General features: G+C 36.5%; 1 protein-coding gene across 5 annotated transcripts in view; it reads right to left on the bottom strand.

Annotated features, from left to right (window-relative positions):
• Positions 1-291: 291 nt before the first annotated feature.
• The window catches only part of DENND4C (DENN domain containing 4C), a 74,540-nt gene continuing 47,927 nt past the window's right edge, over positions 292-26,904 (bottom strand). For 2 of the 5 annotated variants that reach the window (XM_082301733.1, XM_082301731.1), the window contains 13 exons: positions 24,665-24,790; positions 23,718-23,858; positions 21,276-22,423; positions 19,548-19,728; positions 17,453-17,562; positions 14,530-14,705; positions 12,998-13,180; positions 11,292-11,481; positions 10,065-10,310; positions 8,602-8,719; positions 6,823-6,976; positions 5,671-5,735; positions 292-4,987 (listed from right to left, as the gene is read on the bottom strand). In XM_082301733.1, coding sequence (XP_082157859.1) covers positions 4,851-4,987; positions 5,671-5,735; positions 6,823-6,976; positions 8,602-8,719; positions 10,065-10,310; positions 11,292-11,481; positions 12,998-13,180; positions 14,530-14,705; positions 17,453-17,562; positions 19,548-19,728; positions 21,276-22,423; positions 23,718-23,858; positions 24,665-24,790 — 2,975 coding nt within the window. In that variant the 3' untranslated portion in view covers positions 292-4,850. Of the gene's footprint in view, positions 4,988-5,670; positions 5,736-6,822; positions 6,977-8,601; positions 8,720-10,064; positions 10,311-11,291; positions 11,482-12,997; positions 13,181-14,529; positions 14,706-17,452; positions 17,563-19,547; positions 19,729-21,275; positions 22,424-23,717; positions 23,859-24,664; positions 24,794-26,904 lie in introns of all 5 variants that reach the window. The other 3 variants (XM_082301729.1, XM_082301730.1, XM_082301732.1) reach the window with 2 other exon arrangements.

Genomic DNA, 26,904 nt, shown 5'->3' with positions numbered 1-26,904 from the left:
TGCTGATGCCCAGGCTTGCTGAAGGTGCCACAGAACCATCCTGTCTAGAAGCCACATCTCCACAAGTGAATCCCATCTTTTACTTCCCTCTTGCCCTGCCTCTGCTCTTTCCCACCATTCAGAAGCCACCAAGATACTGTGAAATAATTACCCAAAAAGGCAGTCAAAAGTCTTTTACGCAACTATAGGCTGAATTTGCACTTAAGATTAAATTCTGTCAGTCGTGTAAATTCCAGTGGCGAAAAAAAGCTGAACAATGGACATTTTTACACAGGATGCATATATATTTTATTTTGGGAACAACGTTAAAAATTGTTTCTTAGTCTAGAATATCTATACAGAATTCAGAATATAGTGTCCTTTTAAACTCAAATTTTTGTCAAATGTACAAAATATTACAGAGAAACAATTGTTAATCAAAGCACAGTAAATGGATGCCATTTTTCAGCAGTTCAAAACAGTCTCTAAACCAGTGCAAATTTTATTGCATTAAGCTTCCCAGCTCACTTAATAGATTCATAATTTATTCATACTACATAATTTCATCCTCCTTACAATACAGTTTATTTTAAGCTCCTAACAGGAGTTTAATGTGCTTCTAAACAACAGCAAACAATCCCTTTTATTTGCACCATTGGTTGATGCAGACTGAAAGAACAAATAAAAACGCCATCCGATTCTCTCATGTATGCATCACAATATACAGCACAGGAGAGTACAGAACTAGAGTCCAATTCAACCATTCAGTTTCAACACTTAAAAGTTACAAGGGTGTTCATTTTTAAAAAGATCCATAGTGAAAAGCTGATATACATAATGCATTTTAAGATTTTTATTAGCTGAAAGAAAAAAAGAACCCTTTTGTTTAAAATGTACAATTATCTGAATAAAATTACCTGCTTACCGTTAATGAAATAGAAGTTATCTGCATTGAAATAATGGTTGAATTAAGAATTTTAAAAAGAGAAGACTACTGAGTGGATTCTTCAGTTCCTTACATTTTAACAATTTGTTTTAAAAATATAATTTCTATGATCTAATTTAATATACATTTTGAAAATATCCCCTATGTTGCAGTTATTCAAGGAAAGCAGTAAACTCAATGAAAGGTATATTCTTTTAGCTGCAGCAATACAAAAAGCCATTAATTCACAGTTAAAATAGAATAATATTACTCATTCACAAGTGCAATGTAGCTTGAGCTTAACCAATGTGAAATTCCACCAGGAACAAACTAAGTTACTTGCAAAATTAATTTACTTTGAAACACATATACTAAATAAAATACTTTCTATTACCACTGTATTGTCTAAACTTGAGTTATATAAAATGTGAAGACAGGATACAATTGTAAGTAACATACAGATGCTTCTAGTAACATGTAAAAGTGGTACCAATTACTGTGCCAACACTGTAGCCACATCAGTCTCCTAGGCCTAAAGGGTTTTCAAAGTTGTCAGATTTTGGTGGTGTGCCAGAATATAATTCATAAAGAAAAGCTTTGTAACTTAAGAATCCTGTTTTTAAACATTTAAGACCTCATTTGTTGGTTTAATTCCACAAAAACCCCAGCTATTTTCATATGAGCACTCAAGCTGTATATGTAACTGATTTATAGCTGGGTGAAAGGTGCAAGACAGTATCTTAGAAACAATTCAAGGAAGCTTCTCTTTGATAATTGTTCTTCCAATACAAACTTTCTAAGTTGGGCATTCCTGAAATTCATTGTTTGCATCTACATCTGTTATCAGGTTGCTTTACGCCCTCACTTTGTGCACACATTGCATGTTTTGAAGTTAATGCTGATCTGCAAATGTTTCCTTCAGGTTGTACATGGGAATTACAAAATATACACAGAAGAACCATCTCCTTCTGAACACTGGCTGTTGACATACTAGAAAGAGTATGTGGAGGCAAGAGTTTCACAAGTGAGCAAAATGCTACTTCTGTTTATACTGACAGAGCAACAGAACCAAAATCAAGCTTTATCCACATACCTCCTTCACAACACTTTTCCCAGATCAGTAATCTATTATGGATTCAGATAAATTTGGATTCCTAGGAGTTGGGCGTCAAACAAGTCAGAAGCATTTGTAGGTAACTAAGTCATCCCCATATAGCCCAAGAAGTTCATCCTGTCAACTAAATTGCAGAAATGTGCCTTTAGTGCCTAATTTTCAGAAGAACAAAAGTGGTTGCAATGTACTCACAACAAACTTTTGAAAATTTTCCCTGCTTATTTTTGGCCAGATTTTGTTAAACTCTTACTCTTTTTTCCCCATAAAAAAGGATCTTCTGAGATAAAGACGAATTGTTTTCAGAGATCTCCCTTTTCATCTGAGTTATGGATTACATTCAAGAACCAACTGATTAGTTAGCTACTAAAACCTAAGCATTAAAAACTTTCTATAAAAAGGATAAAGTCTTCCTTTTTTTATTCTATATTAAAGAGCCAATTCCAATATGCAGATAAAAGATTTCAAGCAGCTACATGCAGGACCTCTACCACTCTGAAATCCAGGTGCCTACACCAGGAACAGCAGTTAATTTGTAGTGTACAAAAATGCCAATATGCAAGAGTAAATCAAAGCAAGTTCAATTCTGCAGCCGTCCTTTTCTCCTCTGGCTTTAGTTTTGTTGGGTTTTATTTGTCTAGTGTATATACCTGGGAAAGGTTTAATATTAAACACTAGAATTGTGACACAATCTGCTTTGCCTTCTTTACAACACTACTACCTGATTAATCTGTATTTTCAGCAACATACGAGAAAGTTGTTTGGAAAGGAAGATTATGTGTTTATGGAAACTAGTTCATAACAATATTATTTTACTATGTTTTAAAACTGTTTGGATTTCACATATCTAAAACAGCACTCACTAGACAGATTTTCCTTGCAATTTAATGAGCTGGGAGAATTTAAGGATAACTAAAACTTGATTCCTTGCAAGTTGCATCACATAATCACATGGTTTGTCCATTTAACACTCAAATATGGTCTTTGTGTAGTTGTCTGTTGGAAAAGAATGTATAGAGTTACATGGAAAAAATTGCTGACTTTGATTTGTAGAAATAATAAGTTGTTTGGATCAATGCTTTAGATAGACTTTAACTTTAGAAGGACAGAATCGTGCCAATTGTGTAACTGGAGAAGAGGGGAAAAGATGAAGAATCAAGGACTGTTTTTTAATTGTGATGTAGGTCAGGTATCAGCAAGCAACTATGCATAAACCCAAAGAATAAAGAATAATAAAACAAAAGTTTGTGCTTTCTCACTCTTAGTTGTTGAGAAAGCACAATAGTTCTATCAGGAGAGAATCTGCCCAGGTAATATCCCCATATTAATTTAGGATCAGCACTTTTAGACAAAATATAAGGCATCAGTCTATGATGTAAATATATTTTGTCACAAATAGTGCCGCTCCCTTGTTTTCACCTCATAAAAAAAAATCTGTTTTATTGTTTAATGTAAAAATTGTTCCAGACAGATCTTCATCCCCCATAATTTTGAAGAATGAAAGTTTTTAAAAGTAGTATCAAGCAAATACATTCATACCCAGATGCAATTCATATTTTAATCTATGCTCCTTTTACATGCTACAGATATCTTTTTTCCTCTACAGATTATTCCATTGTAAAAGCCACACCACTAGCTTTCAGCCTGGAATAAATCTTATAATATTTTTCAAGTAACAGAAACTTTTAAACTGTTGACCAGTATCCAGGCTCTCCTTGCCAAGACTATGACTACTGTAGTCAATTAAATATGTGAGGTGAGGAAGTGTCTTATCTACTAGATGCAATCCAAAAGATGGATACATCTTTTCAGATCATACACATAAGCACTCCATTTCTGCTAATATACACCTTGAAGACCACATTTATAAATACATTTTAACTGAAATATTGAATCTGGACTATCAGTGCAAAACAATTAACCCACAGGCTAGTATGAAACCAAGGGAGAGGGTGATAAAGAATTCAAGGAAGACACTTCTTAAGCACACATGCAAATAGTATAAAGCATAATTTTTTTTCAGGCAGTATCTGTTGACAATCCTTGTATGTATTCTAATACCATTTGAGCTTCCTGCCTAATTTTTAGAAAGCCATCCACCTCTGAGCTGCTTTGTGTAGAAGCCTATCCTCCTTTGGAGGAAGCAGCCAGTATGTTTACAGGATCTTATAGTTTATCAGATAGAGAACACAGGAAAGTTGAGTGTAATTTTCTGTTTTCTCACAGCAGTAGACACACATTGTGAAAAGGTCAGCAAAGGTAATTCAGAATACTGATTGGGACAAGAGTAAGGAGAAGGGTACCAATTGTAGGTACTGTGATCTGACAAAAGCAACTGCATTGCAGCTTCCAATCCAAGGTTTGAAATATTTGCTTTCATACAACCACACCACACACTAATAAAAGGATCCCCTTCTAGGTAAAGGTAATTTTAAAGAAGCAATGAAGAATCTGAGTACTGGAAAAGTACTTCATTAAAATACACAAATATTGGTGGCCCTTAAGAAAGTCACCAATTATAGACTGCTGTTTAGTCATCACCTTTTTGAACAACTTGATATTGTGGAGGAAAAATTTGAGGAAATTAAAAAATATATATGGGAGGAAAGCAGACCAACCACTGAAACATACTCATAATTTTAAAACATTTTGACATACTTTACAATGTGCCTATGAGATAAAAGAGAAGAATATATGTTGCAGCTCAATGAAACTGGTTTGACAAATTGCTCAATTAACACCTTTTGGGATTCAAAAGTGTATATATCACCATGCTCCTGGTTTGTTCACCTCTGCTTTTGTCTCTCAAAAGTTTAATGTGCGTCTTTCTTGTTTTTATATTAAAGGTGCTCCAAAGCACTTCCTGCAACACTCAACCCTGCTGCTTGGTGGAGCATCTATTTTCTGCATCTTTTCAAGAACTTCCTCTGGTAGTTTTTTAAGTGCAAGTCTGTATTCACTATCAAAGACCTCTGAAATAGAAAAAGCACAGTTGAGGTTATTTTGCAAACACTGTACAACACACTATACTAGTCCTATAAAATGCTTTTGGTGATTTTTATATAGTAACAAAATTATCTTCACTCACTAGATGCTGATTTTTTTTTTTTAAAATGCACCTTCTCAGAGGACCTGAAAAGCATCTCCATAAGATGGTGTGGCACCACAACACATCACAGTGCCTGCCCATTGCTTCTTTCACCATTCCGTTTGCCTGTTCCCAATGTATTTTGGCTATCACATTCCCCCACAAGGGACTCACTTTGACTGCATAGTACCAAATAGAAGACAGGATAGAACACATCAGGAGGGGGGGGGGGAAATCAGGTGTTTAGATGACATAGATCTGATATGTGGGTCAGAGAAAGATGGACAAGACTGGAAACAAGCTTTCAGACATGAGGAATTAAAACTTCAAGCTCTTCAATACCCTCTGTTTAAACTAACTCATTACTGTTTTCAAACAAAGTCAGTGTTATTTGTTCCATATAAATTACATTTACATAAAACCAACACCTAAAGACTGACAGCCCACTACTTCTCACGAAAACACAACTGAATCTTAGAAACTCATGGATGAAAAGTCAGTTTTATACACTAGCTTTCATGTAAAATATCCACAGGGACTATACATTTCACAGTATTTTTTACTTACCAATGTCAATGTTTTCTCTTCCAAGAGACACCAGAGACAGGAAAAGAATTTCCCTGTAAAAACTCCTAGGGGAATATTTTGAAGGGTGAATTAATGAAAGCACCAACTATCCTGTTTACAAAGTCAATATTGAAGACTTCCGTTATGTAGTTTCTGCAGCTGTTTTGTTAACCTTGCTTGTGAAGACAGTGACCAATCTACATGACAACCAGCTTAAGGTTTTCTAATGCCTGAATACTTTTACTTAATGCAGAAAGAAGTATTATTGCTAGATCCCAGTAGTTACATTTTCTATGAAAAATTCCTCTGCCATCAAAATGCCAAGCAAACAAGAAATATTAAATTAACCACCACTTTTTTATTTATTATTAATTTGTTCCTGCCTGACCATGAAGCACTGTGTGGGTTTCTTTCAGGTCACCCATACTTTTTGTTTCTTGTTTCAGAATGTCATGATCTATCTCAAAAATAGGTATCACTAAATAATCAGATATTCTTTTTTTCCCCTTGTGGAAGTCATAAAGATGGTCCTGTAGGCAAATCAGTTTCTTTTTCTTTTTAGTAACTACAAAATACAGAAACAAAGATGACTTAGCATGACAGATGTCAAACACATCTGCTGTAATTTACTTCAGAGCCTGTGCTTTTGTACAAAGCCTTCCTTGAATTGCAGTGCAGATTACAAAATGTACCATTACAGGAATTATTTACATATCTCCCTCTCTTTGTGGATCATGCTGCATCCACTTTTCATAACCAGTACTCCAGGCTGCTGGAATTTCAAACGATATAACTAGGGAGAATATTCCACACACTGCAACAGGATGCTGTACATTTGTATTTGTCAATTTTCTAGACCTGGAGTACCATCAAAATCTGTGTAATTGATACCTGCATTTTTCTTACTGACTGTAAAATGTCCATTTTCATTAAAGAATCACATTCATCCATTTGATCTGGATGCACCATGCATCTGCATACAGAGTGCATCTCTTCGTAAACATAGGCATAAAGAAATACACGTGGTTTTTGGTGGGCACAAATGAAACTGAATCTTCCCCAGAGGTCCTTATGATATTATCACTAGGAAATGTACACAGTCTGATCTTATTTAATTTTTAGTGGGGAGAAACTAAGAGATTATCCCTTTACCTCTGTCGTTTCATATCTGGCTTAACTTTCTGTAGGAGGAGGTTGATCGGCTTAATAACATCATTGTGTTGAATACTTAGTTTGATGTTCTCTAACAAAGTATTTGTTGCCTGCTGATCTTCTGCCAGTGTGGAGGGTTTCTTTTCAGAAGAATCTGGGAAGTACAACCATACAGACTATTAAAGCAGTAAAGATTTTTTTTCCACTTTAATAAGCAGAAGTATTTCCAAAAGTGAGATACACATAGACAACCTCTACTCAATCTACAGAAATTTGTTAAAATGGAAGGACTTTGTCTGCATATAGTCTTCACTCAGAAGTAACTTCACCCAAAAGTGACAGGATGCATCAAGTATCCATGTGCAAGAGGTTGCACATGACAGAAATACAAGAGACTGAAGAGTACCCAGCATCAGATTGCCTGTGATGGTTGGTTAGCTCAGATTCATTGCTGTACTTAAAAACTAGGTTCACTGCAAGAAGATTATTGTTAAACAAGGGAAAGGAAATAAAATAGAAGTGCCACTTTTCTTAGTAAAGAAACTTTTCTTATCAAAGCCCTCTTAAAAGCCACCTACAATTAACTGGTAACTTTGGGATACATATTGAAATAGATAATGCATAGCTGAATCAAACAAGAAAGAAAATGATCAAGACATTTACCATCGTGATTTGTTACTTCAAATGCCACATTCAGAATAACACCAAACTAGTATTTTCTGGAAAACAGTGACTCATGAGAGAATAGTAAGTCCCTGTACTGGAAAAGAAGTTAGTTTACAGACTAGGCAGTGAGTACATGGTGTGTAAATGAATTGCAGACCAAGCCTAGTAATCTTCACCACACCAACATGACATTTTCATAAAATTGACATATATGATGCTTTACAAAGGAAATTTCTTGTTTTCAAAATATCTTCTGACACTGCTATATGGCCTGTCTAAAAAGCTACTATTTTTCCTCCACATCTAGAACAGGCCTTTTGCTCCTTTGTTACACAAATATATATATATTTATGCATCTGCATCCATGGCTAGATGATTTGGGGATGCTTTTCATCTATTATGGTTACATCAATATGCTTTGTAGAATCTGAGGGAAATACCACATTGTTTGGTGCACTTGAATGTAATTTTCTGATCAGTGTTGTTATTTTTAGGACATTTTTCAACAAACCCTTTTTAATTACTTAGAACCAAAATTAGCACACTACACAGTTTTTAGCAGTTTTTAAAAGTTAAAACAGGGACTTAGAAGTTTAGGTCAACAAAGATTTTTTGATGATCAGAAGTAAGGAAATCCTTAAGTTCTTATAACCAGTCTGCCTGTTTTTATGCTAGACAAGGCTTTCTTTGGTCTTACTTTGTGACAGTCAAGAGAGGTGCCAAATGTACCTATTAATGGGACTTGTGATATTTTGTTCATTTACAGAAGTACAAGATACCTTTTTGTAATACAGCCTTCTTGTACATGGCCTGCAGAGCTATTACCAGATCATGCAGCAAAACATTCAAAACAAGTGAGGCTTATTTAGCACCACATGTAGAGCAATCAGCAATTCCTCCCCCCCGAAACTGTATGACATATGATGAACAGATTAAACTTATTTTCACAACTAACTATGTGAACTATGTGAAGTACTTAAGGGATTGCAGATACTTCACACACTAAAAAATACTGCAAATTGATGGGCTGTGTACACATCAGCCACTATAAAACAACAGTTTCTTTCCATAGTCTCTGCTCCCTCTGCTTTCTGTAGCATTTGTTTCACTTACTGAGATTTCTCCAAGATATATACAGGGGCTCCCCTGGCTCTTGGTGGAGGTTGATATTGTCCCATAGAAGATGGATGTATACTAGCTTGCTATCTTGAGCAAGAGATGTCAAAGGAAGCTAAAACACATGAGGAAAAAGTTTTAAAAACACCAGTAGAGTGTTACATTATTTAAAAACCATGTTCTTTTACTAATTTTGCAGACAAAGAAGGTTTACTCTATTTAACTTGAATCTAACAAAGAGGAACAGATGATATCTTTTACAGTAAACTGCACTCAACCAGAGCAGTCACAAGTACTGCAACATTTAATTACCTTTTTTAATCTATCCCAATGTATGAAGACCATTTAATTTTCTACAGGCATCTGAAGAAAATATTTATGAGTATATATCTGGAAATATTTTTTGTGCCCCAAACACTGTATTTGATTTGTACTACTTATCATACCATACCGCAGTATTTTCTGACCTGACGAACATTTTGGTATGCATGTCTATATGTCGGCCTTCCCAAAAAGCACAAAGAATCTTCATATGTATGCAAATATTATTTATTTCCATAAAAAATATATGGAAGTCAAAGCAACAGTTATGTAATTATTTTATAAAATTAAGTGCCCCTGGAATCATTAATACAGCAAGAATTACCAGGCAAGAAAAATTTACCACTTAGTGTGCCTATTTAAATAGTAATTACATGGTATTATGTCCCATCCTGTTGTTTTCCCTCTTAATGCATTGTGGTTTTCCAGGATGCTATAGATTTCATTAGTATTGTCTTCAAGTACATTTCTTGCAAAATTTTTCTCAGTTCTAGGTGGGTGTTTCTTTGAAAATTGAGAGAAAGAATTTTGAAGTTGAAGCGTGTATAAGTAGATAGGAAAAGAACACCTCTTTTTTTGCATGCATCAGGTACAAATACGTATTTAATTTTGTGTTTGTACCTACACATAAAAAGCATATCATTTTCAATCTACTCCTTTAAATTAGAAACGCAAAGTACTCAAAAAATAGATCTGTTCTACATTCTTTTGTTCTAGTCATGTAGTACTGAAACAAAGTGGAGTTTGAATAGCAAAACCTATTATTGCAAGAGAACAAAAAATACTGTCCATTAACTTTAAAGATTATAAACTCAAGTATGTAACTCACTCTGTGTGTATTGCAGTATATTACAGATTTTGAGTTCTTTGCAGACACATCCTCTTTCCTTTCTTCCTATTCATCAATGAATCTTACTCTCTGGCTTTTTAAAAGAGACCATCTTGACTAGAATTTGAAGATTGTTTTCACACACCTCCCTTCACGAATCCTTGTGGAAAACAAACCTACCTACTTGTATTATAAAAACCCAGTAACTTATATTCAGCTATTCAGAAATTACTTACCCAGTATTTTTGAACCAAGCTCTCCAGCTTAACTCACGGTAATACCGCCATTCTAACACGAGGAAGCCACTTACCTGCACGCCACCATTGCAGTGCTCAGATGTCAGAATGAGTCCTGGTAAGTTGCTAGGCAGATCCAACCGTTGGAAATACCAGACTAGGTTCCAGAAGATTATGGGGTGTTGATTGATAAATTTGGATGTATGGATTACTTGCTCTCCCTCATTCTCCAACAGTGATTCAAGCTCCTTATGCAGTACCAAAGGGCTCAAATAGGGTACAGATACAGGGGCAGGGTTAGGTCGTTTTATTAAAGGATCCTAAAAATGCACAAAAAAAAAGGTTTTGGTTTTTTGGTTTTCTTTGTTTGTTTGGGTTTTTTGTTTGGTTGGTCTTTGTTTGTTTGCTTGGTGTGGGGGTTTTTTCTGTTTGTTTTTGTTTTTTACTAAAACAAAGAAGATTTTTTCTTCCAGAAGTACTCTTCAAGATTACTTGCCCTGGAAACCTTCATTGCAGAGTTTCTTTTGATGTTTGGAAGAAGCCTCTGGTAACTACTGAACACACAATAACTTTAACAGCATTGGCAGTTTTGACCATTAGGGATTTCTTAATTTTAAAGATCAATCACCTAGGCTTTCTCTATTATATGAACAAGAAAAAAATGCTAATTTGTTAGAACTTGTTCCTGATTGTACAGTTTCAAGCTATCTAAGCTGGTAGCCAGTACCAAGCCTGCAGCAATGGAAATTGAAGAGAAATGTCAGTAATTATATCAGCTGTGGAACTGAATCATAAGTTTGCATGTTAAGGCAGCTTCTGGAAAATAACAAGCACCAAGAGAGGAGAAACACTTATTTTCACAAATAAGGTAAGAGGCTCAATACTGCTTCTTACCTTTTCCCGTCCACTCAACAGGTAAGACTAACAGGACATACAGGAGCAGTGTAAGGAAGAGCACAGAAATTGAACAAACTTTCACTCTTGCAACATGTTGCGCTATTGTGTTTAGTCTGGTGTAGGAGTTGTTTTACTATTGAACTTCCAGTTTTAGAAAGACAAAGACTAGCTTCATTCTCTTAGAGAGAATATTTCAAATCAAGCAGATCTGTTCATACAAAGTACTGTAAAAGCAATTTTAGATAAACTGAACTAAGATTTTTTCAGTTATAAGAAGGTGAAAATATGCTTGGCCATTCCCATTCCCCAAATGGACAAGAAAGCTAGTAGTAGAATATTATTAAGTTCATTAATTAAGTCTTCAATATTTTTCTCTCAACTGAATATGCAACTTCTAGACTTACCACAGCTTCCTGCAAACTATTTGGAAGACTAACTGTTGAAATGCCATGAGACGGTCTCTGGGAAAGATCAATGTTTTGCAGTGGACCTCCAACACTGTGGCTCCGAGTCAAGGACACTCCCCTTTTTGGTGGACTATTGGCACGTGTCTCCATGGTTGTGGGATCTATAGTCTGCTCTCCTGCCACATCACTGTGTGAATTTTAGAAGAAAATGTGCTGATATGAAACTATTCAGCATTTCTATGGCAACAGGAAGGAAGCAGAGAAAGGCTGCCAAGTAAAGATTCCAAACCAATTTTCTCTATTAATAAGAAATGGTATTTTCCTAGTTAGCTCCATTGTTTAGGGAATACAGAACAAAATGCCTCTCAGACCAGTATAAATATCCTCCCAGAAAAGCAGCTGGGTGTAACTTAAGATATGAATCTGAAAGCACTGTAGTTCTGTACAGATACCACTGCTCTGGTACAGCTTTACCTTGCTTAGAAAAACAGCAATCTACAGTTTTGCCAATCTATGAAGATTATCTTCCTTTCACTATGCTCATCTTTACTTCCTCTTCCCTTTATTTTCTAAGTGTCATGAACAGAACAACAGTATAACAGAAAGCAATTTAAAAATTGCATGCCAAAATAATAATAAGAAAATTCTGTCAAACTCATCCAGAAAGCTAATTTAAGTAAACTCAGGCTTGTCAGATTTAACACACACAACCAAGCCATTTGCAGATCTGGGAATATTCATTCTGTGCTCCTTACAATTATAATGGATGAAACTACAACTTCAACTAGAATACAGAAGAACAAAATGAAACAGAAAGTGTCTGCTTCCATATAATCTGCAAAGAGAGAAGAGATTATTTACAGGTGACTTTCATTCCTAAATTTTACTTTAGTTAAAAATACATTGTCATAAAAATTAAGATGTTAACATAAGCAATACCACCTTTAATTTTTAGTGTATTAAGACTAACTACTATTGCATTGATTAAAGCTCTAGTTGTCTGACACAGACATTAGCTCATTACTCTCAGGCACTAATACTCCAGAACTTCAAATGGAATAATGATTTTAAAAACCCCAAACAATTACAACAAAATGTAAGCAATCCCAGCAAAAAGGTCACAATTCATAGCAGCATTATTTCAATTCTTCCCTTGTCCAAGAAGACACCTTCCTCTTAATGCTTCTTTTCCTCAAACTATTTCAAAAGTGGTATTGTTTTTCTAAGTTTTACACAGATTTTGTTTGTCATAGAACACAAGCTCAGCACAAGTCTTGAGTGCTCCCAGAACTTTCTCTCAAAGTGTTCCAGCAAATGGACTTAATTTTTTCCCGTAATGCAGTGTCCTTCTTTTTAAATCATACATACAAGGAAAGGAGAAGCAATGCTTGAATTTCTGTGCGAGTTTAAAAGGTGATGGGGTTTTAACCACACTGAGTAGAGGTTTTACTAATTGATTCATAGCAGATGGACATGAAGTTTTATTTCTATAGCTGTGTCTCTAGAACCTACTCACTTGTGGAATGAGTTTACTTCAAACTGATAAAAGCATGCTTAAAACATGCAAAAAGAGTGAGAGGAAAGAGATGATCCTCAAGTTACAATTGTACTTCACCACATTTGGTATAAAAGCCAGCCTTACCCTTTTAAGTGTGGAAGTACCGATGCATTTCTGACAGAACTAACAATCCTGTTTTACCTACCCCTGCTCAGCTGCAGAGCTGGTTTCTTCAGCTATGGTGTGGCTGGACTGCAGGTGATCTGAAAAACTGATCAAGTCAGCAACAGCTGGACTGGTCAACAGTTTCTGCTCCAGGGGATCCGTGGTTAATGGAAGTGTACCACTCTGTAAACTATCTCCTGAGGTACTTTGCTTCAGGAAAAAGCTAGTTACATGAATGGGAGGGAGAAAAATACAAAGGTAAAGATATAGAGTCATAAAATTATTATTTTCTACATTTAATTTTCAAAAGTAGCAAAAAAAGGAGACAACATTAAAAAGCTTGACAACAGGACATAAACTGCATCCTACTCTCACCCCTGCAACTTACACAGGCAGAGTAAATTAACACATAACAAGATTCGATCTGCAAAAAAACATCCTACACTGGACAAAAATCATTACAAGCAACCTTAGTTTGTCATGGTTCCAAATCAGCAACAGCATATTAATAGCTGACACATCACTGAAAATGGTTGCTATTGTAATGTGACATTACAGACTGCACAATCATACACCACTATAAGCACAGGACAACACAAATGGGTCTTGCTTTGCTAAGTCTCTTAAGTACACACTCTACAGTTAATACAGATGTTAAATTTCTGCATTAGAGAACACTAGTGGAATCTCTGTTTCACAGCAATAACCACTACAGTGAGAACTGGAACTTAAAATTAATTTCCATTTTCCACAGTGCAGCTAAAAGAGGTTAAAAACAATAAGTAGAGAAGCTTAAACTGGAGAAACAATAAGGTGGAGCATCTGGAACTAAAAGCTGCTAGCAAATATGATCTGGGAAAAATTCTTTGCTGACAGATTTAAAAACCTCTTCATATGCTTTTATACAGTTTAAGGTCCATAGGCTTTGTTTTAACATTGAAACAAAATGAAAACAGACTTACACATTCTGTACAGTTATGCTTACATAGAAAATAGGAAAAAAAAAGTGATAAAAAGGCAACCGGTTCTTCAGGTTTTGGCTGTTTTTACAATGCAACTCAATAGTTTACATGACCTATAATTTCCTTCAATACAATCACGACCATCGAATAGGCAGCGACATTCTTCCGTACATCTAGACAGGGAGAGATATCTGTAGAAGTCGCTGCTCCTGTTGACCTTAACAAGCACCTTCTTCCCATGAGAAAGTACATAGCAAAAGATCATCCTCAGCCATAAATACCTATGTAAGAATGCTTCAATTAAGCGGCCCAGAACACAACTGTGTGGGTTGTGTGAGAGTGTCCGAGATTGAAGAGCAAGAAACATCTGCTTTGACATTTATTCGTGTGATTGGTTAGTTTCCTAATCACCAGCTGCACAGTTTGATCCTAAACTTGTGCACCAAAAAAACATATAAATATTGCTGTGTGCTTAATAAAGCAATTCTGTCAACTTAGAACATGGTCCATGTTTTTTCCAATCGCTACAATATCTAAGATCCTCTTGTGAATAAATAAAACTATGCACAGGTATGAAGGCAGAAACAGAGTATCTATAAAATGCACTGACCTTGCAGAGCCACGAAGGTCTTTAAATTCAACATTAAGGAAAGGTAGGAAGGTACTTTTACAGAAAGGGCATGTAGTGTTCAAGTTTGAATCATCTGCTGTCCACCCAGCCATAATTTCTTCATCATAAACCAAAGCATCACAAGCTCTACATTGAGAGCAGCTTGACATCAAGACCTAGAACAGCAGAGAACTAATATTATCAGGATTCTTTTACAATTGTTTTTAATAGTCTTAGTACCCATAGAAGTTTAACATGTATCAGAAGACCAATGGGGAGAAATGAGTTCACCACTTCTTTCTCACCATACTCAGAATTATCTCGTCCACATTAACTTTTACCTATGAAATAAATACATTAGTAATTTATTTTTGACATGGAAGAAGCATTACCCTAAAAGGCTACCAATTTAGCATTTGCAATTTTTTGCTTCTATGAAAACTTATAAATACACAAATTGTTTTGAATTGTATAAGTAAATGCATGTCTACTTATCCAAAAAGGAAAAAAAATCCCACAAAACCAATCAAACACAAAAGAAACCTTTGTAATAGTGTGGTGTGTAGACTGGCTGGATGCCAGGTGCTCACAAAAGCCACTCTGTCAATCTCCCTCTTTAAGCAAATAGGGGAAGAAATACGTGACAAAAGGCTTGTGAGTCACACACAATTGGGACAAGGAGATCACTCAGCAATCACTGCCACAGGCAAAACAGACTCGACTAGGGGAAATTAATTTAATTTACTGCCAATTAAAAGTTCAAGTAGGGAAATGAGAATTAACCCCCAAATTTTAAAACACCTTCCCCCTACCCCTCCCTTTTTCCCAGGCTTGACCTTAATTTCTGACTTCTCCACCTCCTTCCCTGAAATGGCACATGGGAATAGGAAATGGGGATTGTGGTCAACTCATCCCATGTTTTTCTGACACTTCTTCCTCCTCACACTCTTCCCCTGCTTCAGTGTGGGGTCCCTCCCACAGGAGACAGTCCTGTACTAACTTCTCCAAGCCCTTCTCACGGGCTTCAGTTCTTCACTAGCTGCTCTAGCATGGATGTCCTGCAGGGTCACCAGTCCTGCCAGCAAACCAGCCTGGGCTCCTCTCCCCACCGAGTCATAGGTCCTGCCAGGAGCACTGGCTCCCGTCTACCAGGTTAGCCTCCTTTGGGCATCCACCTGTCCAGCATGGCATAGGTGGCTGCTGGCGCACAGCTGCTTCACCATGGCCTTCACCACAGGCTGCAGGGGAATCCCTGCTGTAGTACCTGGAGAACCTCCTGTCCCTCCTTCTGCACTGACCTGGGTATCTGCAGAGGTGTTTCTGTCATGTGTTCTCACTCCTCTCCTGCAGCTGCTGTTGCACAGCATTCTTTTCCCCTTCTCAAATACACTATCCCAGCATTGCTGCCACTGTCACTGACTGGCCTTGGCCAGTGGTGGGTCCATCCTGGAAGCGGCTGGCATTGGCTCTGCTGGACATGGGGGATAATTCTGGCAGCTTCTCAGAGAAGCCACCCCTGTAACCCCTCTGCTACCAAATCTTTGCCATGCAAATCCAATATAAGTGGAAAATCAGAAATTTGTGTTTTTACCTAACAGAAGTCTCACCACTAAGCTAGATAGGGAACTGGAGAAAATATGGTAAAATTAATCCTCTACTATCTGAAGAATGGACTATGCACCTTGTGCCTCTTACTTCATAGTTTCACTCACGTGAGAGAAAAATCCGAAAAAACAGCATCAAATACAGCTTCTAATAAATTTGAGAGCTAATATAATTTAGATATTTGCCCAATAACATTTTTATTTTATTACGCTATGCCCTTTATATAATGCAGTGCAGAAGCTTGACAAGCCTAGATGTCCAGAACATCAAACATAAATGAAAACGACATAGGACCTAGCAAGGTAACGCTGCAGCTGAAAGAAAAGCAACCAAGGCAAACACAGTGACCATTGCCTATATATCTGAAATTTGAAAGCATCTACAGGTAATAGCTGAAACTGAGAAGCATACTAAAATATTATTTCACTAGTTATGGCTGGGATAGAGTTAATTTTCTCGTTAGTATTCTTTATAGTCCTGTGTTTCAGACTGGTAACCAGCTTCATGTTAACTGATAACACTCCAATGTTTTAGTTATTGCTGCACAGGGCTTTATACATCATCATGGATTTTTTTTTTCATTATGTGTCCAACCCAGACAGGAGTCTGTGAGAGGACACAGCCAGGACAGCTGACTGCAGCTGACCAAAGTGATACTGTGTGACCAAAATGATACAGGAAACATCATGCTCAGAGACAAAACTCTGTGTTTTTTCCAAGACAACTCTTCCTTGAGGTGTCAGGGTGCTGACTGATCTCTCCATTACTATTTTTTTGTTGTTGTTGTGTCTCTCTCTTTTCTATTTCTTTTCCCCCAGCTCAGTCATTAAATTGTCTTTATCTCAACCCTCAAGCTTTTTTCTTCTGCGCTTTCAATTCTCTCTCCCACTGACAGGGGAATAAGCAAATGCCTGTGAGAGGGCTTTGCTGCTGGCTGTGGTCAACTCGTCACTATCATCATCATTATTTAACAATGATAAATAATTATTTAGTAACAACACAATTTTCATAAGGAAAAAAAATCTAAAACCTCACAAAAGATCCTGTTTCATCTCTAACTTCTCTTTCACTTCAAGTCTTGACCCTTCCCTCAACATTTTTTTCTCTCTATATATGAGGGATGCATAAAAGTATTTAAGACACTCTTCTTTTTTAAAGCTGCTGTTGCACTCTAACCTACAAGTATTAAGCATCTCTGCAGTAGAAACAAGGAAAAAATTGTTTTGAAGAAACCTGCCACAATGCAACTAAACAGGTAATTAATGCATACAGTAATATTGACTAATTATAGCTTTCATTTATGAGTTTACTATCTTACCTCCATTGCATAGTTCTGGAAAATGCTGGATAAACTAGTATTATGCGAAGAGCTGTGCTCTGATTTCTCAGAATCTAGAACTTTCATACTTTTTGGGAACGAAACTTCACCTGCACAAAAAGAGTCATTTGAGCTTTGTATTCAACCAAAGAATGATTAATCCAACCCCAAAGAAAACAACTGCTGTTCAACCAAGGCAAGAAAATTGTACCAAAAGATCTCCAAAGATACATGTATTTGTAACTCATTGACATTATAATTACAATATAGATAAATATAACATTTGTGATTAACATTTCAAGGTTATTTTTCTAACACAATGTATCACAGATTAGTAAAAGAAAAACACAAATAAAAAATAGACTGGCAAAGAGCAGTAAGATTGCTCAATGTATATTGACCAACTCTAAAAGGTTAGTCATGACTTCTTGAATAATACACCAATATATAAATAGCAAACATAAGGACAGCACCAGGTGAGGCGTACGATACCAAAAATGCCGTTACTGTGCTTAGGTTTTCCCTGATAAACGCTGCACTAAACCAAAGATTCTTTCTTTGGTAATGCTAGGTTTTATGGTTATGAGCCTCATCCAGGAAAAGGGGAAAAGAAGTTGGAATATATTCACCAGAAGAAAATGGTTGGAATCACTCTTAGAAGGAAAAATTTTCAAAATTATTTTTTACATGCCCAAATTTTTCTATTCAAAAAATCACCACCAGTATCCCCTCATCATAAAGAAGGCTCCTCTGTTTTTTCAGTTCAAGATTATGTTTGTGAACAAATTTTACATGCCTTGTTGGCTGCCCCTCTTTACAGTTAGTTCTTATAACCCTCCTAACTAACTGAAACTAGAAGATATCTAAGATATCATGCCAAGATTTTTGGAGACAGAGCCAACTTGTCTCCAGTATGCAAGACAGTTCCTCCTCTCTTGATGCAGATGGCTTTACAATTATCTGCATCACTGAAGTACTGCATTACATAGAGACCTAAACCAAACCCACAGCTGGCTCAAAACCACATATTTTTTCTCAAAATAAGAATCAAATCTGAACTGAAAATTATTAGATTTATTTAATCCAGTTTTACATCTGGCAGGGGAGGGATGGACAATTTGCTATAGGCTTACAGTCATCAATTATTTACCATGTACATCCAAGTAGATATCCAACGCCTCCTATTCCATGGTAAAGATGAAGAACTTTTAGTGTGTATTGCTTTAGGTTTTTCATGCACATGGAACTACGGGGTTGTTCTGTTGGTTTGGTTTTGGTTGGTTTGCTTCTTTCCTCCCTCAAATGATCTGTCTCTGTTAGTTATGCACCTATCTGCAGGTCTCGAACTGCTCAGCTTTTCTGTATTAATATTTCACTATTAATACTTTCAGCGTCTTATGACTTTACATGAATGAGCAGGTGTTCCTTGCTATAACTAGTTAGTAATCTTCCTATCACATACACAGAAAGTATTTTTGTGGTTAAGCTCCTGCATATTTATACATTCAATGAAGAGAGAAGCATTAGCTACTTGATACTGCAAGAGAAGAGTATAGAATGGAAGTAAAAATTTGCTTGTAATTCTCTTAAGGGCTTGAAATAATTTCACATTATCATAGCTTCCACTGTTTCGAGTGATTTCACATACAACAGTTTTCCCTGTTTGTTGTATTGTAATCCAGTTGTATTATAATATGGCCCTCTGCACTCAGTGGAAAGTCCTCCTGATGTGTTCTAATATTGAAGCAGTCCAGCAGAAAAGGGAGAAAATCCAAAATTCCAGGGAAGGAAAAAAAAATTCAACTCTCAGTCTCTCTCTGGAGAAAAGAGAAGCTGAACTGGAAAGCAGCAAGCCGGGTGCTTCCATGCTCCCCTGCCGCAGCTGGGGAAAAAAAAAAACTACCTCTGTGTGACCTTGAACAAGCTGCAAACTGCTTTGAAAACGTTTTGCTCAGTTTTTCCTTCCCCCTCTCAGGCTCAGTTTAAAGGCATAGAAAGGCACAGGAATTAATTTCTGGGCATAGGGCAGCGATATGGGACACACATCATAAAGTCACCCCAAGACACAGGGGAAAACAAAACCAAATAATCTCACCTGCACTGTAATGCAGTCTTCCTACATCTCCACCACTGCTGCTACTGCCAAGACTAGTAGTGCTTTGTGCAAGCTCATTTGTAAGCAGGCCTGAGACTCCAGTCCTTGACAACAGATTATCTCCTAAAATATTATCTTCAAAACCAACAGGGAAGTTACAGTCTGGTCGATTGCTTTCTTCCTTTAATGCAAGAAAAAAAAAGTAGCATTTTTGAGTACTTCCACATCCATTATTTGGCTTCCATCTTTATCCTAAATAATAAATAATTAAACTACCAGATTAAGATAAATCCTGATGTAAAAAAATTATTAGATATAAGATAAATCTATGTAACCTCAAAAAGTGCAGATACTGGACAAAGCAGGAGGATACTGAAAAATTGACAAACTGAGTGACAAAACAACAGGGATATAAATTTCTTCATTACAAGAGAAACATGAAAAATCATGCAGAACTGAGATTTGTCAGACATTACACAAAATGAAGTAACTACCACAAAAAAGGGTCAAGTTAAAGTCTTATTCTCAGAATTGGAGACAGGAAGGAAACATACCAGCTGAAATGATGCAGAATAACTCAGTCACCAAAACACAAGATGCAACAAAGTACAATCATTACAATATTAAAAAAAGGTAAGTTAAATAAATAAAATAGGAGAGAATGAAAGGATGCTTGAAGAAAAGTAAAATAAGTCACATCCTTGGAATTATATGCCATTAAACAAAATTCTATGCAACAGATCAGCCTAATAGAAACACACAGAAGAAACATAGATCATAGCAAAAAATCTCAGGAAAGAAAACAAGGCAGTGAAATTTCATTGTCACAGGTAACATCTGGTTAAAAAAAAATAATTTTTAAAAAAAATTTATTTATTTAGTATTAGAGACCCTATTAATAACATCAGTTAAATTTGTTTCACATAAAAATGAAGTCAGAGCTATCTTCCCCTTTTCCACCTTTTATGAAGGCTGGGCAATGAAAGGAGAATTTGAGAAAAGCAACAAGAAGCTATCTTAACAGCCTAAAGAGGAGAGACAAAAGATCCTTAAAATCAAACACCAGATTGACAGATTAACTGGGTCAAGCAGAAGCGTTTCTAACTGTGAAAACTGTGTTTGAAGGCACAACAAGAAGACATATAGAAAAGAGGAAGTTACAATATTCATCTCTCTATATGCTCTTTCATTCTTGTCATTGTAGTCTAAAATGTTTTACTCTGAAAAAGACACTGCTAGTTACAGAAGAACCATAACATTTAGTTTCCAAATTCCTGACAAGTAAATTTACTAGAGCTCAGGCAGCACCTTATTACTTTCAACTTTAATCCTCACCAACCTGACCTCCTGGGTTTGTAATTTATTTTCACAGACCAGTTTTCCGTAGTAAGACAAGAAAGTATGGCATCACTTAAGGTGACATAAATTGGTACTTACTAGGGTTTCTTGGTTCAGTTTCTTTACATATAAATAAAAAGATAAATAAATAAATGGGGGCAATGTTGAGAACAAAAAGCTAAAACTTAGTGCATCAAGACCATGTAATTTGCTTTGTTTGAAAAGCGTTTTTTTTTTTTTAATAGTAAGGATAAAACCCATAGATAAAGTGTAATTTTTATTAGCTAATAAAAGTCAATATTTAATAAAAAACACCACCTAGAGAAGCAATGTTCTGGACCTAGAAGTTATCCCTCCAACTTTCCACTTTTCATAGTGAAAAACACTTACCTCATCATCTGAGTAACTATAAGCCGATGTTACAACTCCCCACATCTTACTGGCCACATTGGCAGCCTGCTTCATGCCTGATTTGAAAACATCAATTTTTGGTCCAGACAGTATATTGTCCAACTTCAGATTGGATAAAGTTGTTACAACAGTTCCCAATGAGCCATGTGGAGAAGAACGACCCAGTCCTGTCAAAGATGAAGACCGCTCCTTTTGAACTTGTGGATGGGATTGTTGCTTTGATCGTCCAGTGAATGTTTTGGATCTGGAGACAGAAGGACTTCTTCGATTTTCGTAACACTTGGGGGATGGCAGGATGGGATCCAAAGGCAGGCTTGATCTCCTTTCTTGGGAGTGACCAAGTATACCAGAAGCTTCTGATTCCTTATCCAGCTTGTGCAGTTCCATGCTGGGAAACTTACTACCCAATGGGTTCTTCAAATTCATATAGCTCTCTATTTCATCTGCCAAATTTCGTGCTGCAACTGGTGACACTAACTTTTCCCCAGGTTCTGGATAACCTGGTTGCGTGCTGTCAGTAGCTAGCAAAGACAAAGGGTCCAAGCCTACTTCAACATCTTCCCTTTCGATAGGCTTAACCACTCCATAAAAGCTATTTCTTTTAGCAGTTGCATCTTTGGCTTCTGGTTTCAGGTTTTCAGACTCAGCTGACTGTTCATGATTCATGTCTGCCACTGTAGTCATGTTTCCATCTCTTCCATTCTCAAGATGCTCCTGCCCTTCCTCAGGTTCTTCCAGCACTGGTAAAGACCTATGCTCTAGGTCCCAATCACTCTCAGTCACACAACTCCAAGTGCCACTGATGTCAGAAACCTGCTGGTCAGGGATATTTTCAAAGCTGTGGGATTTATTCGTATCACAGGGTGAAGTTTTGGCTCCAGATAAAGCTGCTGTTAGAATCTTGGCATCTTCTCCCATCATTATTGCTATTTCTTTAGAATGCAAGTCCAAGCTGCCTTTTTTCAGCAGCATTCCAGCTCTGCTTTCACTGCTGAAACTACAGCTTCTCTCTGAAAACAGCTTTTGCCTCTTCTGTCTTTTTTCACTTGTTTTCTTAGGAGAAACATTACCAAAGACTACATCTTCGACCAAATCCTGAGTTATGAACAGTGGGCTAGAAACTGTTTCTAAAAGAGAAAATGCATTAATAATATGGTATCCACAGCCACCAAAAATGTTTATTTCCTGAAATCATGTGAAATCTCCTTAATCTCCTTACATAGAGGAGAGTACCACAGTCCCAAGATATCCATTAAGAAGTTACACCAGCATTAACGCATTATTTCACTGGATGCAAAGGCATCCTGCAGATCAAAAGCCACCTACTCTTTGGAGCCAAAGCTGTGTATGGCTCCTACCTCCTTTCCCTGTGCCAACACCCAGAGAGTAGGTATTACATCCATGAACTAAAGGGAACTACAATTCTAAGTCAAAGTTGCTCTGGTTGGTTTTGGGCTTTTTTTTCCCCCAAGAGCTATATTCACAGATTTAAACATCAAAGTCCATAGTTCATTCTGGTTCTGAAAAAAACTACCACGTGTGTCTGCCCAATACAGATGCATTATTTCACTTATGACACAGCTGTATATTTAGAAAATGCTAAATAAGTGTAGCGTGTGGAAGATATAAACTAATCTTATAAACATTCCTATTTCCTCACAGTAACTGGAAATAAGTACTGCCTGGATAGCTGTGTTAGCTAGGTAAAAATCTCTGTAACTACAGAAATTCTACTATATTCGGACCTCAAGAGAAGACCTGTTGTACCATATCCACCTGCTGGGGAATGTTTGAATCTCACATCAATGCTGCTTCTTGACTAGCCATCAGTTCTCATAATTGTCAAAAATGTTCCAGGCAACTTCTTACCTGAGACTCAATTCTTTGCTATCAAGGTATACTGAAGCTGGGCTACTTTGTCTTAGTAAAGGACAGACACAAAGGCAGAAAAAAAATTCATCCCAAGATCTGGCTTTTATATATCCATAAATCCTCCTCATCATAAATCTTGAGATAAGTAAATAAATTTTGTACAGCACACAGACAACACACATTATTCCTGCATTATAGATTGGCAATGTAAGCTGCAGGAATAGAGACTTGTCCAAGATGAGCAAGACTTAGATGACAAAATCGAGTGGAGACACTATTTCTCTATGTTTTCTAGTATATTACTGAAACACTCTGAGTGCAGGGCAAGGAAAATCTTGATTTCAATCTATGGAACAGTGATTTTCAACCTTAGAATCCAGAAATTCCTTCTATGCCATCTGCACAGGATAATGGTGGAAAGCAAACATTGTGAGAGACATCTGCACCTTGAACAGAATATTTGTTTCTTTTCATAACATGAAACAGATGGCAAAACACTACAGCACAAGATCAGGACTTCAGCAAGCTCTGTTTCACCCAGTGACTCACCACCACTGCTCTTCCTTCCACTGCTATCAAAAATGCCAGATGGAACTTTCACAATACTGTTACCCCAAGCAGGTGGATCAGCTGGACTTGGAGTTTCTGAATTCAGCTGTTGCTTTTCGTAAGATTTTTCTGTAGAAACCTCTGCAAGAAAGAGAATGTGAACACTAGTAAATTTACCTTAGTAATTTCATTTGCACTGATATGTAAAATACAAACTCCAACTGTCCCCTTACATAATAACAAACTAAAGGATCAGTCCTACTAGGTACTGAGCATTTCCTGGAAGTAATACCCAGAGAGGTTACAGTTGCCAGCATTATGCAGAGAGTGCTTAGCTGTTCACAGGTTTATAGCGTTTGTCAATTTCTTCCCACAGTATTTTTTTCAACTAACCAAAGCAGAGTAGGAACAGTAGTTCACAGATTTTCATGCAGGGCAGTTTGTTTAATGAGAGCTTTAGAAGCCCTAACTCACACAAAAGATCTCATAACCGAGATATGAAACAAATTCAGTAATGAAAACAACAAAATACAGAAAAACTAAGGGCAAAATCTGAACAAAGACAGGAGATGACCATAAGGCTGTCTATAGTTGGGAAGAGTTGGTAACAAAAAGTAGTGCCTTTTATTAGGTCAACAAGTACAGCTAAAAGAATTGTCAAGATTTCAAACAGACAAATGAGAGAAATGGAATGTAAATTACTGTGTACTCCAGCATATGTCCAATTCTTCCTTCTATATTAAGTTAATGTAATAAAAGGCTATTTCTACCTATATGCATTCCACTGCTATAATTTAGGGCACAGAAGTAGTATAACTATATGAAATCTGTTGTATTCTGAGCCTGGCAACATTATTAATTCAATACATTGGGCATTTGTGGTAGTCTAATGCATGAAACACATTTATTACCAAAAGCCTTCACCAATGTAAACATGCATACTTAACCTCCTATTAAGTCTTCAGTGTTAGAAGAAATATCTTTCTCTACTTGTGTTTCAGTTGGAGGAAGACTATCCACACCATCTCTCAAAAGTTCATCCTTGGATCTGTAACCCTGGTCTGACTGACAATCTGCTTGAAGAAATACAAATACATGCTTCAAGTTCATTTCTCCTTCCTAAATTTGTGTTTCAATAAGAAAATAAAGGATCTGAAATTTATTTGTTTCACATGCTGTTTCTCCAGAAAAGTTCATAGTAAGATCTCAAAAATGTCTAATTGGTGGAAAGATCTACTCAGTGATGATAACACCAGAGATAATCAGGCCATTCCAATCCAAATTTACTTTTCTAATTATATTTAATACCAGTTATTCCCCTAGAAACACTCTGGTGACTATTTTTAATGCACTGTATCTGCTTTCATTCCTTTCCTATCACATTAGCATGAAATATTTAACTGCTAAGTAAGCTAAATACTCAAACGCATTAACAAAAGAAATTTAGACAAGCACAGCCATAATTGAGCAAACTTCTAACAGTGAATTCAGCCCTAAAAAAAACCCCCTGTACTATAAACTGTGCTGTATCTTTGTGCTGTATGCCAAAGTAAAAACTGTAATAGAAGAAAAAGTAAAACTGTAAACATTTTTTAAACGTTTTTTTCTCTGCTATACCAGTTAAACTTGCCAGATGTAACTCGCTAAAAAAAAAGTTTACAGTAATCCAAAAAGTTTGTCATATGAAACAATCCAGAAAGTCTCTTTTCTCTGTTATTTTTATCTGAAGTGCTGCTGCATGTGCAAAAAGACAAAAATACTATACGGACATATTTCTCAGCAACATGCTAAACAGAATTGTTTATATACTTCAGAGTTCCTTTTAGCACACCAGAAAGTACCAAAAAAGATCAAAGTGTAGATCACTGAGTGTGAAAGGTGTTAGGAAACTTGGGTGACAGACATAATTCATCTATCATACATATCAGTGCTATTTATTTTACCAACCAATAACAAATATGTAAAAAAGAATTAAAAATTTGAGTGGCCATCAATTAACACATTTGGCTGCTGTATTGAAAACTTTTTATAGAGAAAATTAAGTTCTGACATCCTTTGGTGCTTATTTTCTCTCTATCATAGTTTCAATAATGTTAGTAATCTCTGCCTTGAGCAGAAGTGAAAATACCCTATCAATAAATGGGTGAATTACCTGCAGGAGTAACATTCAAGGGTAGAAATAATGCACACGTGCATCCAAGGCTTCACACCATAAGTCTGCACCCCACACCGTGATAGCCAAGGATAAATGCGGCACCCAAGAGACAGCAAAGAGCAAAAAGCAGAGCAACAAAGAGCAGAGAGAAGGGAAGTTCAGTAATCTAGGCAGACATATCAGATGAAGCACAGGAATCAGACTCAAAGTTCTCTTTACAGAAGGGCTCAAGATATTAAAAACATGAAGAGTGTGCTAGAATCATTTTGTACATTAAGTTTTGAAATACACACAGAAAGGAAGTTTAGTTGAGACTGCACAGGTAGGATGTGATCAGTACTAAAGCAGATACAAAGAACCATGCATTTTGTCTTGCTATCTCAAATTATTAACTTCCTGTGCACTCTCTTTACTTCAGTTTCTCTCAAAGAGTGCACACTATGTTTAACGTGGAGTTTTTCTCCAGCTTATCATTTGCCTTTCCATTTCCACAGTCTCCTAAAACTGTGTGACAAAGTTCTGATACTGTCTCTATTTATTTCAAAGTTTAGCAACTACTATTAAGACACTTGAACATGGCCTTTAAAAGCATGGTTTACTATAACCTAACATAACATACTAATTCCATGAATGCTAATTAGACCTTTCTGGGATATCATCAAGGAGAAACATCTTTAAGTGTTACCTTCTAATCACCTCACCAACTATCACTCCTTTCCTTTCATGGGAAGATTTTACTGACACAGACTATTACTTCTATGAATAAATGACAACATGCAAAAATCAAACAGCCTCATATGTCAGAGGCTTCAAACCTTTTCTGAAGGTTAACACAAAAAGCAGGGTACATGAGACCACAGCAAAACATTTCTTTTAATGTAAGAGTATTTCTACTATGGTCCATTCTAAACTAAAGCATGATGTGCAGTAAAGGAAAGAATGTTCAACAATAGTGTACTTTTTTTCTACACAAGTTAACTCCACACTTCTCTACAGCCTCAAGAAGGGAAAGCAGTAGTTGTGGTGGGGAAA

The sequence above is a fragment of the Coloeus monedula genome (genome assembly GCF_965178545.1).
Source record: "Coloeus monedula genome assembly, chromosome: Z".
Lineage (NCBI taxonomy): Eukaryota > Metazoa > Chordata > Aves > Passeriformes > Corvidae > Coloeus > Coloeus monedula.
Note: the sequence above shows the minus strand (reverse complement) of the source record. Positions and strands in the feature narration are given on the sequence as shown.